The sequence below is a fragment of the Cynocephalus volans genome, chromosome 11 (assembly GCF_027409185.1).
Source record: "Cynocephalus volans isolate mCynVol1 chromosome 11, mCynVol1.pri, whole genome shotgun sequence".
Taxonomy (NCBI): Eukaryota; Metazoa; Chordata; class Mammalia; order Dermoptera; family Cynocephalidae; genus Cynocephalus; species Cynocephalus volans.
Window position 1 is genome coordinate 72576277 of NC_084470.1, and position 13224 is coordinate 72589500.

The 13224-nt window shown below is 36.0% G+C and overlaps 2 protein-coding genes across 3 annotated transcripts in view; one reads left to right on the forward strand and one right to left on the reverse strand.

The window, feature by feature from the left end:
• Positions 1-10703, forward strand: C11H3orf49 (chromosome 11 C3orf49 homolog). Its single transcript, XM_063113410.1, is given in 6 exon segments — positions 1-125; positions 3490-3701; positions 3704-3804; positions 7120-7245; positions 9934-10047; positions 10506-10703. Coding segments are annotated over 6 exon segments (876 nt in total).
• The window catches only part of THOC7 (THO complex subunit 7), a 25943-nt gene continuing 17404 nt past the window's right edge, over positions 4686-13224 (reverse strand). For both annotated transcript variants that reach the window (XM_063113989.1, XM_063113990.1), the window contains exons 6-8: positions 13059-13125; positions 12902-12971; positions 4686-12195 (exon numbers count right to left, since the gene is read on the reverse strand). In XM_063113989.1, the coding sequence (XP_062970059.1) occupies positions 12128-12195; positions 12902-12971; positions 13059-13125 (205 nt within the window). In that variant the 3' untranslated portion in view covers positions 4686-12127. The remainder of the gene's footprint in view (positions 12196-12901; positions 12972-13058; positions 13126-13224) is intronic.

A 13224-nucleotide genomic window follows, 5' to 3' on the forward strand; every position in this document is an offset into this window, starting at 1 on the left:
ATGGCCCAGGCTCAGGTGTATCTACCAGAATGTTTTAAAGTTGCCTATGGAAAAGTGGGCCAGTACCAAAGATTCCAGCAACTCAAAAAGAAAAATGGTTCATTTAAAAGAAAGGGGATTGAAAGGTAGGTAATGGGGATGTAAGTTCTTTTATTCTGAGTGAGAGTCTTTGGATTTTGTATTAAACAAAATTCACAGTGACGATTAGAAAAGGTGGCATCTCTTTTTAAGCATTGTGTTTAGAAATGAAGACTCTGTATAGATTGGGGGGGGTGGTTACTGCATTAGATCAGGAAAGCTAGTCTCACAATGGAAGCATCATTTTATGATCAGAAAAGTCTTACTTATAACAGGGAAATCCTTTTTTTTTCACCTGAATCGGAGTTTTAATGTGGCATATGAGACTAAAATAAGTACTCATACTAAGTTGATATTGCAGCATCAGTATTTTAGACATTCCACATCCCATGCAAATACTATTATTTTGAAAATGTTAGCACATTCTTCAAAATAAGCCCACAATCAATGCTTTCTGATCCTTGTCCCAACAATTTTAGCTGCTGAAATATGTACTAATCATATTTTATCCATGTGCATGCTCTTCAATATACATTAAAATTGTCTTAGACCTAATATTTCCCAATGGCAGAACCATAAAGATAGGCATAAAATACTTCAAACACAATACGTTTTAATTTGCAAAGTCAGTGTGGTGATTTATTTTCCTATTTCTTTGGGCTTCTTTCTTACCAGCTCCATGAGCTCCAGCTCAGACATTGTAGAAGTGAAGTGTTTTCATGGGGCCTCAAGCATCAAAGAGCAAACTTCCGAACTTCCATGGACAAAATAAAAAATTGCAGAGATTTCCACTTTCAATAAGACATAGGGGCTTAAGGGGGAAACAAAACAGCCAAATAAATTCAATACCAACAAAAATGTTTTGAAACTTAAGAAGGGGAGGGTTCTTCTCATAACAGAAATTGCAGTAGTTCCATTCCTAGCCTGGAGCAAAATTGCCCTTGTTAATAATCTTATAAGTATTGGGGATGAGGGTGAGGAGGATGGAAACGGGAGACATTCCAGAGATTCAGAGACTGCCCAGAGCTGAGCTTTTTACCTGAGGGGGTGCGTGCATGGCCTTTGGGGGTTCTTGAACCTCCTGAAATTCTATTTCTGTTGTTTATGGTGTGTAGGGGTGTGTGGGTGTGGGTAGATATTTATGGTAGTAGAAATTATTTAAAAATTAAAATTATTAAGAGTTCCAGAATGATCCATGGAAGATTCATCCTAGCCCATAAATTACCTTTGGACAAATTACCAAGAGGTGCTTCTTCCTTTAGACACTTTACCACCATCCTCCAGAAAATTATTATAATAACTATATACAACTATAAGGACTGATGAATAGCACCCCCCCCGCCGGAAGTTGCATATGTACAGTTTGCAGAAATCTGTCCTTGGTCCCAGAAGGGAGGCTGCTAGCCCACGAGGTCTCCCTTCTTTCACCCTCTAGAGTGTGTTCCTTCCTTGCCTTTTATATTTTCCCCACACAGATCCTATCTACATGGTAATAAAAGCCACCATTTGTTGAATGTTTTATTAGGTTACAAATGCATAAATTATTTCTTTTTATTCTCACAATTCTGAGAATAGTATACCCATTTATTAAATGAGAAAACTAAAGCTTATAGAGGCTAAATAACATGCCCAAAGTTGCACAGTTAGGAATTGTGGTTTTGAGTTGAACCAAGACCATTTAACTTCAGTGCCTGAGCTCCCATGGAACTACCTCCTGGGTATACAGTAATTACACAGAAGGCTAAATGACTTAGGTTCAATTTAGAACAGAGTTTTCCTGCAGTGTGGTACACATGCTACTGGTGGTACTTGAGATATTTTAGGTAGTATATAAAGAACATTTTTTAATGGTTGTGAATTTGTTTTCATGCATGCTAGAAATACATAATATAAATGTAATATAACAGCATAATATAATATAAAACCTGGGATTTCACTCAGAGAAATGAAGATTTATGTTCACACAAAAACCTGTACATAAATGTTGTTTATAGAAGCTTTATTCATAATAGCCCCAAACAACTTGTGTCTTTCAGTGAGTGAATGGTTAAACAATGTATGGTATATCCATATTATGGAATGTTATTCAGCAATTAAAAAAATGAACTATTGATACATACAACCTGGATGAATGTCCAGAGCATTATGCTGAGTGAAAAAAGCAAATCCCAAAAGGTTATATGCTGTATGATTCCATTTATATAATATTCTTGAAAGGACAAAAATTTTGCAAATAGAGGACCCAATTAGTGGTTGCCAGGGTTAAGGAGAAAGTGGGGGCGAGTGGGAATTGGATGTGGCTATAGAACACAAGGGATCCTGTGGTGCTGCAAATGTTCTGGATCTCAACTGTATCATTGTTAGTATCCTGTCTTGATAAAGTATTACAGTTTTGCAAGATGTTACCATTTGGGGTAACTGGGTTAAGAGTACTGTACACAGAATTTCCCTGTATTTTTCTTACAACTGCCTGTGAATCTATAATGATCTTAAAATTAAAAATTTAATTTAAAAAACCCCTGTGATTTAATGGATATTATTGCTGTAGATGACACACACACACACACACACACACAAAACAGTTAATTGAGGAAGAATATTAGGTAAATAATTATATCATAGTATAGGTGTTATTCATTCTAGCATAGAGGTTAACAACACAGACTTTAAGGATCAGATCATCTGGGCATAAATTATTTAACCTCTTCAGGCTTTAATTTCCTTATGTGTAAAATGAAGATGGCAGTGTAAGGATTAAATTATGTAATACATATGCAAGCACTTAGAAGAGTGTTTAGCACATAGAAAGCTATCAGAAATTGTCTATTTTTATTACTAAAATATGCCAAAATTATGAAGATGGTACATGACTATTTGGAAGTTTTGAAACATGAGTTTAGAGTATGTTATCTAAATAAGTAGTCTATGTAAATACAGCATTTATGGGGCCTTGAAGGTTATATACCTAGTAGACTCTCTCCTTTTTCATCACTTTAGCCTTGGAACCGCCAAACTCAGCAAAAACTATCTCAAACCATCATTGAATGATTGCCAATATGAGGTAACGTATCTAACAGATCTGGATTAAAATCTGCATTCTATCCTTGTTCAATTAATTTAAGCTCTCTGTGTCTTGGTTTACTCATTAGTAAAATAAAGGTCATAATACAACCTACCTTTTACAGTGCTGTGAAGATTCAATGAAATAGTGGCCAGATTTCACTTGCTGCCACTGGATGACAAATCACCAAGTAGTTGCTTTGGCTTCATTTTTCTGTGATTTGATTCTTGGTCTTCAATTTCATTTTTTGGAATTATGTAATTACTTCACATTTGAAGTTTGGGTTTTAATGATTTAAATTATTTAAACTTTTCAATTTCCTTAATGCAAATTATTTTTATTTTGTTTAGATAGCGTAGAGCTATGTCTACCAACTTAATAAAACAAAATGTATTGGTCCCCAAAGAGGGATCATCCAGTGACAGTGACATGGCATTTCATGAAAGCCAGCAAAATCAGAAAAAAAATGTGAAGAAAGTGAAGACTGCTTTTAGGAGGATGCTGTCATACAAGTATAGGAAGAAGCCAGCAAGTGCCAGCAAAGAGGGCTCAGCTAAGCCTAAGGCCTCCTTTCAAATACACAGAGCCTTTTTCCTTGAATTGTCAAGGAGCTGCCATCTCCCAACTTATTTACCAAACCAAGAATAAGAAGGCTCCCAGAGAATGATAATCAAAGAGAATTTATCATTGTGTTCAGACCAAGAGGAAGAGTGAAATTAGGATGGATTTTCTTGCTACCCAAAGTATGGCTTCTCTGAGAAGCTTGTCTGAAATGCAGAATCTCAGGCCCCACCCAGGTCTACTGAGTCAGAATCTGCAGTTCAGCAATATTCTCAGTTGACTTGTATGTACAAGAGTACATCACAAAGTTCATGGAAAAATTGAATTAAAAGATAATATGAATCTTTCCATGAAGTTTTTGAAGGCCCCTCGTACATACATTTTGAGAAGCACTGGATTAGATTGCCTGTAAGGTTCTCCCCAGTCCAATTAATCAGTGATTTAATCTGTCTAATGTCACTTTTTAATTTTTTTATACATATATTAGAAAATCAAACTATAGTGGAATTTTTTTGTTTTGTTTCTGGAAAAGTAGTGATGCAGCCTTTCAAATAGCCACTTCCATTAGTGGAGGGTGCAGTAAAAATTAAATGAATAAAACTTATGATTGGTAAGTCATAAAGGGTGTTTGATTTTACTGTATCTACTTACTATGTACTTTGTGCAAGAATCAACATTTGAACTGTTAAATTTAAGTCTTTTTTGCGATGTAGTATTGCTGTTGTTGGGGGTCCTATGTGTTAATGATTAATAATACCACCAATGGTTGCATTCACCTCTGTGGCTATTTTTACAAATTAATAGACTATATTTTTCACAGCAGTTTTAGGTTTAAAGAAAATGGAGCAGAAAATAGAGTTCACATATACCCCTGTTTGCTCTCCCACCCCCACAGTTTCCCCTATTATTTATGCCTTGCCTTGGTTTGGTACATTTGCTACAACTGATGAGCCGATATCAATAGATTATTAACTAAAGTCCATAGTTTACATTAGGGTTCACTCTTTATTTTGTACAGTTCTATGCAAGTACATAATGCCATGTATGTCATGTATCCACCATTACAGTATCACAGAATAGTTTCACTGCCCTAAATATCCTCTGCAGCTTTTTTAATCCTCTGCAGCTTTACAGCACAGTATCAGGAAACATATACAGCTGTTATAGTACATATATGTACACAAACAATTTCATATTTCACATAGTAATCAGGCTACAAATCTGGTGGGTGCTTTATTCAGACCAAAAAACAAAAACAAAATCAAAAACTGATGATTTCCAGCTGACTGATCACCTTTTCAAACAAACTCTCTGTTCTGGAAAAAGCTGTCACTAATAAAAGCATCCAAGCATCTAGCAATTACCTGGTATGGATTGACCTATATATTTTTGTTGAAAATAACAAAGAGAATATGCTTTGAGGGCTGGAGTTGGAGACACCAGCAGGAAACAGAGGACCAAATTTCTACTCCTAATCTGTGCATTGGTTTATTTTCATCTTAATTGGAATAACAATCTCTCAACTAAGATTTCTCCAGAAAATGTGCCCACCCTTTAGGATGCAGCTCAAACATTATTACCCTGTCTTTGCTGTAGCCCAAAGACACTTACTCATCCCTGTTGAACTCCATCAACATTTTTAATCTATTTAACAAATATTTGCTAAGTACTTTTTATATGCTAGCCAAAATATGAGGGATAGAGTAACAAGTAGAACAGACCATGTCTACGCGTGAAGTTATAGCATGGAAGGACTTTTAAACATTGTGCAGATTGTTTTATCTGATGCAAAAGTAGAAACACAGGATGCTATGGAAACAAATCATGGGTCCTCTAACTTTACGGGAGGGGGCTCAGGAAAGACCTCTCTGAGAAACAAACAACTAAATTGAGATCTGAAGGATGACTAAGAGTTAGATAAGGAAAGAGTGGGGAGAACAGTTTTCCAGGAAGAAAGGAGAGCATGTTCAAGTCCTCATATCAAGACAGCACCAGGCATAATTAAGAAATTTCTAAAAATCCAGGGGGTGGGGGATGGTTGGAGCAGAGAGAGCCAGGGAGAGAGGCTGGTTGAAAGAAGTGGAAAGGGTGTTGTAGGCCACATTAAGAAATTTTAGCTTTCTCCCAAGGGTGATAAGAAACCATCGGATATGTTCAATCTGGGGATTTATATAATCTAATTTGCATTTTTAAAAGATAGCTCTGACTGCAGAGTACAGTCTAGATTCAATGAGGTCAGGAACAGATGCAGGAACAATACACAGGCTCTTACATTCGTTCAGGCGAGGGATGACATCACCTTGGATTAGTTGTGGCAGTGAGGATGGGGAGATAAAGGGGAAAGTAGTCATAGGAAGAAGTTATAAGATTTGGGGAAGAGCTGAGCATGGGGGCGGAGGGAGGTGGTAAGAGTTTATGGGTTGAGCACCTGCTCTGAAGATGGAGGCGCACCATTCATTGAGATTAGGAGCAATGGACCTGGATTGGAAAGGAAGTCATGAGTTCTGCTTAGACTTGCCAAGTTAAGGTCCCTGCAGAATACCTAAGTGGAGATGTCAAATAGGCTAATGTATTTTGAGGTCTGAGGCTCACAGAGAAATTCTTATCAAGGGACCTTAGGCAAGACAAGATGCTTTTAGGTACTACACACAGCATGAAGTTAACACTGAAACACACAGCAAACTGCAAACACCTTTTCCACAATATCAGTCCTTTTCACTACATCAAGGAAAAAAATCTCATTTCATGCCCCCTCCTTTTTTAATAAAAAGAGAGTAATCTCAAGTTTAGTGCCTTGATAACATGATTAGTGCCAAAATAACATGACTTTGGTTTTAGCATATTCATTTTAATGACTGTTTATTATACTGGTTTTCAATTTATGGTAGTGTTTTAAAGTTTCCCTTATAAGTACATTCATTGAGTTAAGCAGTAAGTTGATATAAAGAAAAATATTAAGGAATCCAGAGTTCACATGATTCCTGGATATGAGAAAAACTATTAAGATGGTATGTGAGTGACTGAGCCTTTGGCCACATTGCTGGAGAACAGATTTAACATTGCTTCAGCCAACAAGGAATACTCAAGGGGCAGCCATGTATATTAGAGGGTTACTTTTTCTAATTCCACAATGGTTAAAGGGAAAAGCAATGCAGGGCAAAACTTGAGTCTCCGAGAGAGAGGTAACCACCTTGTCAAGACTGGGTTGGTGTCCACTGAGGTCATGACCATAACAAAAGGCAAAAGTGTGCAGGAGATAATGTAAGATTAGGAAAAGCAAACCCATTTTTAAAAAAATTTTAACCCCAAGCAAAAAGCTACTAAGGCAGCATCTGATGCTGCTTTTCAGGACACTTTTTAATAGGAAGAATATGTTTACAATTGTGATTTTTACAGGTTCTTTGTTTTCCTTTCTTCAAGCAACTATACAACTTGGTGTTGTAGAAGCAGAGACAGAGGAGATAACCCGAGGAAATACACTCCTCCAGGCCAGGAGAACCATTAAGTGGTTATCTATGACATCTCTTCCTTCAGGATTGCAAAAGGTAAAACACTAAAACAAATTTGCATTTAGATTTATACATAAGTCAATGTTTCGGGATTTTGCAAAAATCATGTTCTCTTCTACCATAAACCCCCCTTAATATACCCTTTAAATCTGCTGCTTTTGTTTCCTCTCCAAGAATTTAGGGCACAGAGTAGGCTTTCCAGGTCAGATTCCTCTACTTCTAAGCTCAAAGTGTTCAGTTGCTACTGCAATCTGGGCAACAGTAGAGTTTGAAGCTTTATACTGATTTTCTCAACTGTTCAAATGTCAAGTTGGTATATTAGCAATCTGGCCTATCTGTGCATGCTGTGTAGGAAGGAATTCACTAGACTAGAGCTGTCCAATAGAACTTTATGCAAGAATGCAAGTGTACATTGTCCAATATAGTAGCCATTAGCCATATGTGGCTTTTGAGACTTTGAAATGTGGCCAGTCCAACTGAGGAACTGAATTTTTAGTTTTACTTACTTTTAATTGAAATTAAAATGTAAACAGCATGTACAGCATAGAAGGTGCAGCATAGAAGGAGCAGCATAGAAGGAGATGATCCAGGAGTCTCCAAACCAAAGCTTTTACTTATCCATAGGTATGTATGTTTGAACCTAAATTGACTATTTTTAAAAAAATAGAACCCCAAACTATTATTATTTTAAATATAATAAGCACTTACTTAAATCTATGTTTCCAGGTCCTGTTCTAAGTGCTTTAAAAATATCAACTCAGATACTCCTTACAATAGCCCCATAAGGTAGGTAGCAATGCTCTCCTTATTTTAGGGATGAAACTGAGAGGTTAAGTAACAGGAAGACCTAGCTCTAGAGTGTTTATTCTTAATTACTATGCTATGTACTAATTGTACTGTCCAATTACACTGTCAAACATGGCAGTCAATAGCTACATGTGACTAGTTATGTTAATTAGAATTAAATAAAAGTTTAGTTCCCTAGTCGCATTAGCTCCATTTCAAGTGGTCAATAGCCACCTGCAGCTAGTGGCTGTTGTATTGGATAGCACAGAGACACTGCCATCTCAGGAGAAAGTTCTACTAAACTGCACTGCTCTAGAACATCACTGTCAGAGTGCACCAATATTAGTTTTGAATTTTGCTTCTAGATTTGGGGACTACAAGTGTGATCCAATAGACATGGTCCTGTTTTCATGGAACTTACAGTCTAATAGAAGAAATAAACATTAAACCATGGCACTGAAGAGCAGTGGGTAAGCGTAATCTTTTGAATAAATGGCACTGGGACAAGTGGACATCATATGGGGAAAAAATGAAATTTGATCTGTATGTCACACCATATAAAAAATTCCCCTTAGGTTGTAGATTTAAGTGGGAAGGGCAAAATCTTAAAACTTTTAGAGGACAATCAAAATATCTTCATGAATTCAGGATAGAGAAAGACTTCTTAGGACACAAACAGTACTGGCCATAATAAAAATGGATAAATTTGGCTATAATTAAATTAAAAATTTCTGTCCATCAAAAGACATTAAATTATCAACTGACTATAGAGGGGTACTGCTTAACCCTGAGAATGTTCTTAAAAGTATATTTGAATTAATTAATTCAATTGTCCACATTTTAAAATTTGGACATTTCAAATAAAAATCTGGGTTTTCAACTTCCTTTTGAATAATAGGAAACTTTGGAAACACTGGGCCCACAATTCCTCACAGCAACAAGCAGGAGATGCACAGAGGTACCCCTCTGCAAGAGGCAAGTTCTCTCCAGTCCACAACAGCCCCACAGGTCCTATTTTACAAAACCTGCCCTAGGCATTGGATTTTATAATAGCTGTATTCAACAAGCACAGAAATAACTTAGTAAATACCAAGTGTGACAGATGCTTAATAGGAAAAAGTACTGGGTTTTATGAGAAAAAAAGAGGGATCTGATTTTAGATGAATCAGGGAAGGTTCTGCAAGTGACATCTGAGCCAGTGACATCAGCAGTGGTTCAGCACACTCCATCTGTAAACTCCTTCATCAAGCAAAGGGGAGGATCCAGATGTGGTCCCACATCCTACTTTGTGTAGGTCTCACAGTAGTCCTAATGCTAATTATTAAGCACAAGGGGAGGGAAGAGTGAACCCAGTAAGACTAAAAAGGGCATATTACCTGGGAACCATGACCTAGGAGTGATTTCCAATAGCAACACTACTAGGACAGGTACTTGTAACTAGTAAGCCAGGGACAATGGGAAAACTACCAGGCATGGGGTGAAAAGAACCCAGAGCTTTCTTTTTATGTTTGGAGACATAACTGCCATGAAAATAAGGAAACCTGAAGAAAAGAGACCAAATTAACAACTGGATCTAGTGATAATGAGCTTCTGGGGCACTGGTCCCCACACTCTTACTGTGCTCAGCAGCTGCAGAGACAATTTCTTCTTCTTCCGCTTAACAAATGACCTGCTTTTTTTTCTGATGCTGAATATTCTTTCAGAGCCAGACAATCTCATTTCTCTGCACCCTACAGATCTCTTCAAAGAGAGCTCTGGGCACAAAGGAGATACATGGGGCGTGGAGAATAATATGAATATGGTCTCCAACCCAATGTTGTTATTTGGCAAATGTTCAGTTTATTAGAGAATGTCCTAAAGATGAAATTCTTATTTAAGTGCCATCACAGAAATAATGTTGGTACTTCCTAATCTGATCTTTTTGCATTTTGACAATAGGTTCCATATTCATCAAAAAAAAGACAACACTTTCCAGCACTTAATAAAAAGAAACATGGCATGGAAACCATCCTCCAAAAATCAGATTTGATAGTAGGAAAACTTCAAATGCAGGTAGTAGACAAAGGCTTTTATTTTTATGTCTCAGAAGCATCAAGAGGACCTGGCTTACTGAATGCACAGTCCTGCTAGACAGCATGGATCTAGGATGAAATTAATGATTAGCATTAAGCAATAATGTTAGTGAGGGGCATTCTGAGAGTGACTGAAGGACTGCTAAGGGCACCTAGGATGATGCTATGTGCCTAATAAATATTAAGTGAATAAAATTAAAATCAAGGCATACACATAGGCTTCTTTTGAGAAGAAACGAGATCACTACCACTGGGTGGTAAATGTATGTTTTCAAGCTGTTTGCTATGACTTGAATTAAAATAACCCTTTGAGACTTGCAAAGCATCCACCAATTCCTAAACTCATCTCTCAGGGAAAGCAACTATCTCTTTAGTTTTGACAAGGCTTTCTCAAGGCTTTTTCTTTTGACTTCATTTCTTTGTATCTATCTGTTATACGTGGATGACCTCATAGAAACAGTAACTGATAAATACATGAACCTATTGGCCCAAAGAAACGCTGAGCTTCAACAGTGTGAGTGTCTAGGGGACGAAATTCTTCAGTCTTCTAAGCAGTTCCAGAGGATATCCAAGAGAACCACGAGGAAATATAAATTGAAAAATGTGTGTTTCCCGTGCACCTGCTGCTGTTTCTGATTTTGTTCCTGACTGTATAAAAGTTATCTTTGTAGGGATTCTTATCTCTTGGTACATAATCCTAAATAAATCTCTCTAATAAATTAATCAATTGGGGGGGCATTTTTAAAGAATATTGTGCCAAACAGCCCTTTTAAAAAAAAAAAAAAACCTTTACAAAAAACTGATTTTTAGTTCTCAGTCAATATGAGCAAATTTTTGCTTCATAATTCTTACTAATAATGGAAAATAGAAACATTTGTCAGGGCATAGCAATTCCACAAAAAAAAATTTCTCCTATGATTTGCCAGATGAAATTAGAGGAAGCATTTAAAGGTATTATGACACTTTTAATATGACTACTACTGAGCTAATTTTAAGCCTTCATTTTTAAAGATGAAAATTCTTATTAAAATTACAAAAACGTAACATTAAGGTATGAATCACGCAAAGTGTCATGTTTCTTAACTAAAATAAATGGAAAAAGATGAAACCGAATGAGTATTGTACATGTAATTCAATACTTAAGAAAATTACAAGTGATTCTGCCTAGCTTAATTTTTAAAAAGATTATGAAATCCTTTATCCAAGACAATTTTAACAAACTATTTACCTCAGATGACTCTTCACTTTATCAATATTTTTTTCTATTGAAAACAACTCCTAAAGAACAAAATAGTAGAGAGAGGTCAACAACATTTAGCAACCATATTCAAGAATTAAGGAGAGAGATACAGAAAGCAATGCATATTGATTTACTTTGCATGTTGTAATTACCTCTTATACCAATCATTCTTAATATCATGGAACCTCTCCTCACAAGAATACACCACAAACATTTTGCACATAATTTTAAAGGTACATGGCCTTCCTGAAGCCTATTCATGGATGCCTTTTTCAAAAGTGGTAACAATTTCCAGAAATTGTCTCATCTTCTCATGTATATCCTAGAAATACCTTCTCACAACATTCAACATATTTTGTAAGTCAATCAAAGCTATCAATTAAAAACTACCTAGGGGCCGACCCCGTGGCACACTCGGGAGAGTGCGGCGCTGGGAGCGCAGCGACGCTCCCGCCGCGGGTTCGGATCCTATATAGGAATGGCCGGTGTGCTCACTGGCTGAGTACCAGTCATGAAAAAGACAAAAAAAACTGCCTAGACTACTAATGAGCACAAACATAGCCAGCTTGAAAACATCTTATTAAACAATTTTGGATGTTGCTTCCTACCTTTTAAGAATAAAAAATAGATGTCAATGAAAACAAATCTATACTGGTCATTTTTCTTTGTGTGAAGAAACATGAATGAAATGTGCATTAATATTTAAAGCAAAGTAGTTCTCTGCCAAACTTTAAATATCTCAAGAGTGCAACAAATTGTAAACATACTAAGCTCACGTAGCTATTTCAATATTCTTGGGAATGGTGAGTAATTAGCCTATCTATGGCTTAGGATCTGCTTCCATGATTGTTTCTTGAGCTTCTTCTACCTCTGAGAGCTTTTCGTCATCTGTAATTGAGAAAGAAACATAAAATTTTAGTCAAGTTTTCCTAAATTTTATGTTTAATGAATACATGAAAACATTTTTATTCTTTATTAGCCAATATATTTAAAACAAAGATGGCAAAATGGAAGCCTATGACGGCAACTGGCCTTCATAAGTGTTTGGTTTTAAAAGTGCTGTTTTTGGTTGTTGTTGTTTATTAGTTAAATCAAAATTTAAATTTTGTGTGGTAGATATCACTAAAAAAAAAATCTGTTTCTTAAGCTGTTCTTGAACAATCAGAAGATCAGGTAGTATAGAAATTTCCAATTGGCTATAGTCAATACAAAGAACAAGACTCCAGTTCCCCAAAGCACCCACCATTCACTGGGTATACAAATGTTCTTAGGCACTGACTACTTATCATTGACTGCCTAGGTCCTGAATTGTTTCTTTGTAGTGATAAACAATAAACTATAATAAACCATAAAAAAATCCCAAATCTAAAATCCTTGATTTTTTTTCTTAAAATACTGGGTATATATTTAAATCAAATATTACTACAAATCAAGACTTTTCTGCATATATTCAAACCAAACAAGTGCCTTCTAATGTCACCCAGCTATACCCCTGTTCAGAAATGGAAGGTATACTCTCTCTTTCCAAGATGTTTGTCCAAAAGGCATGACCCTGAACCACTTAAAAATCTTCACAAACATTCCTTTTACTTACTTTCCAATGTTTGCTGAAGTTCATGGATGGTACTAAGAAGAACATGAAACTGTTTCCGTCTCAATTCCAGCTGTGTTAACAAGAAACAAAATTTATACAAATTGATCTATAAACATATATATATCTCACAAAGGCTAATATACATATATACAAATACCTTATCTTCAACGCTTTCTTTAATATGTGAAAGATGCTCTAATTCTTTTCCCAGAGCCTCTAGTTCTCTTTAAAAAAAAAAAAAAAAAAAAAAAAAAAAACCCCAGTGTTATATTTTGTTAATTAGGAGAACAGAATTCATAATTAATATCTAACTTTTTAGTTAC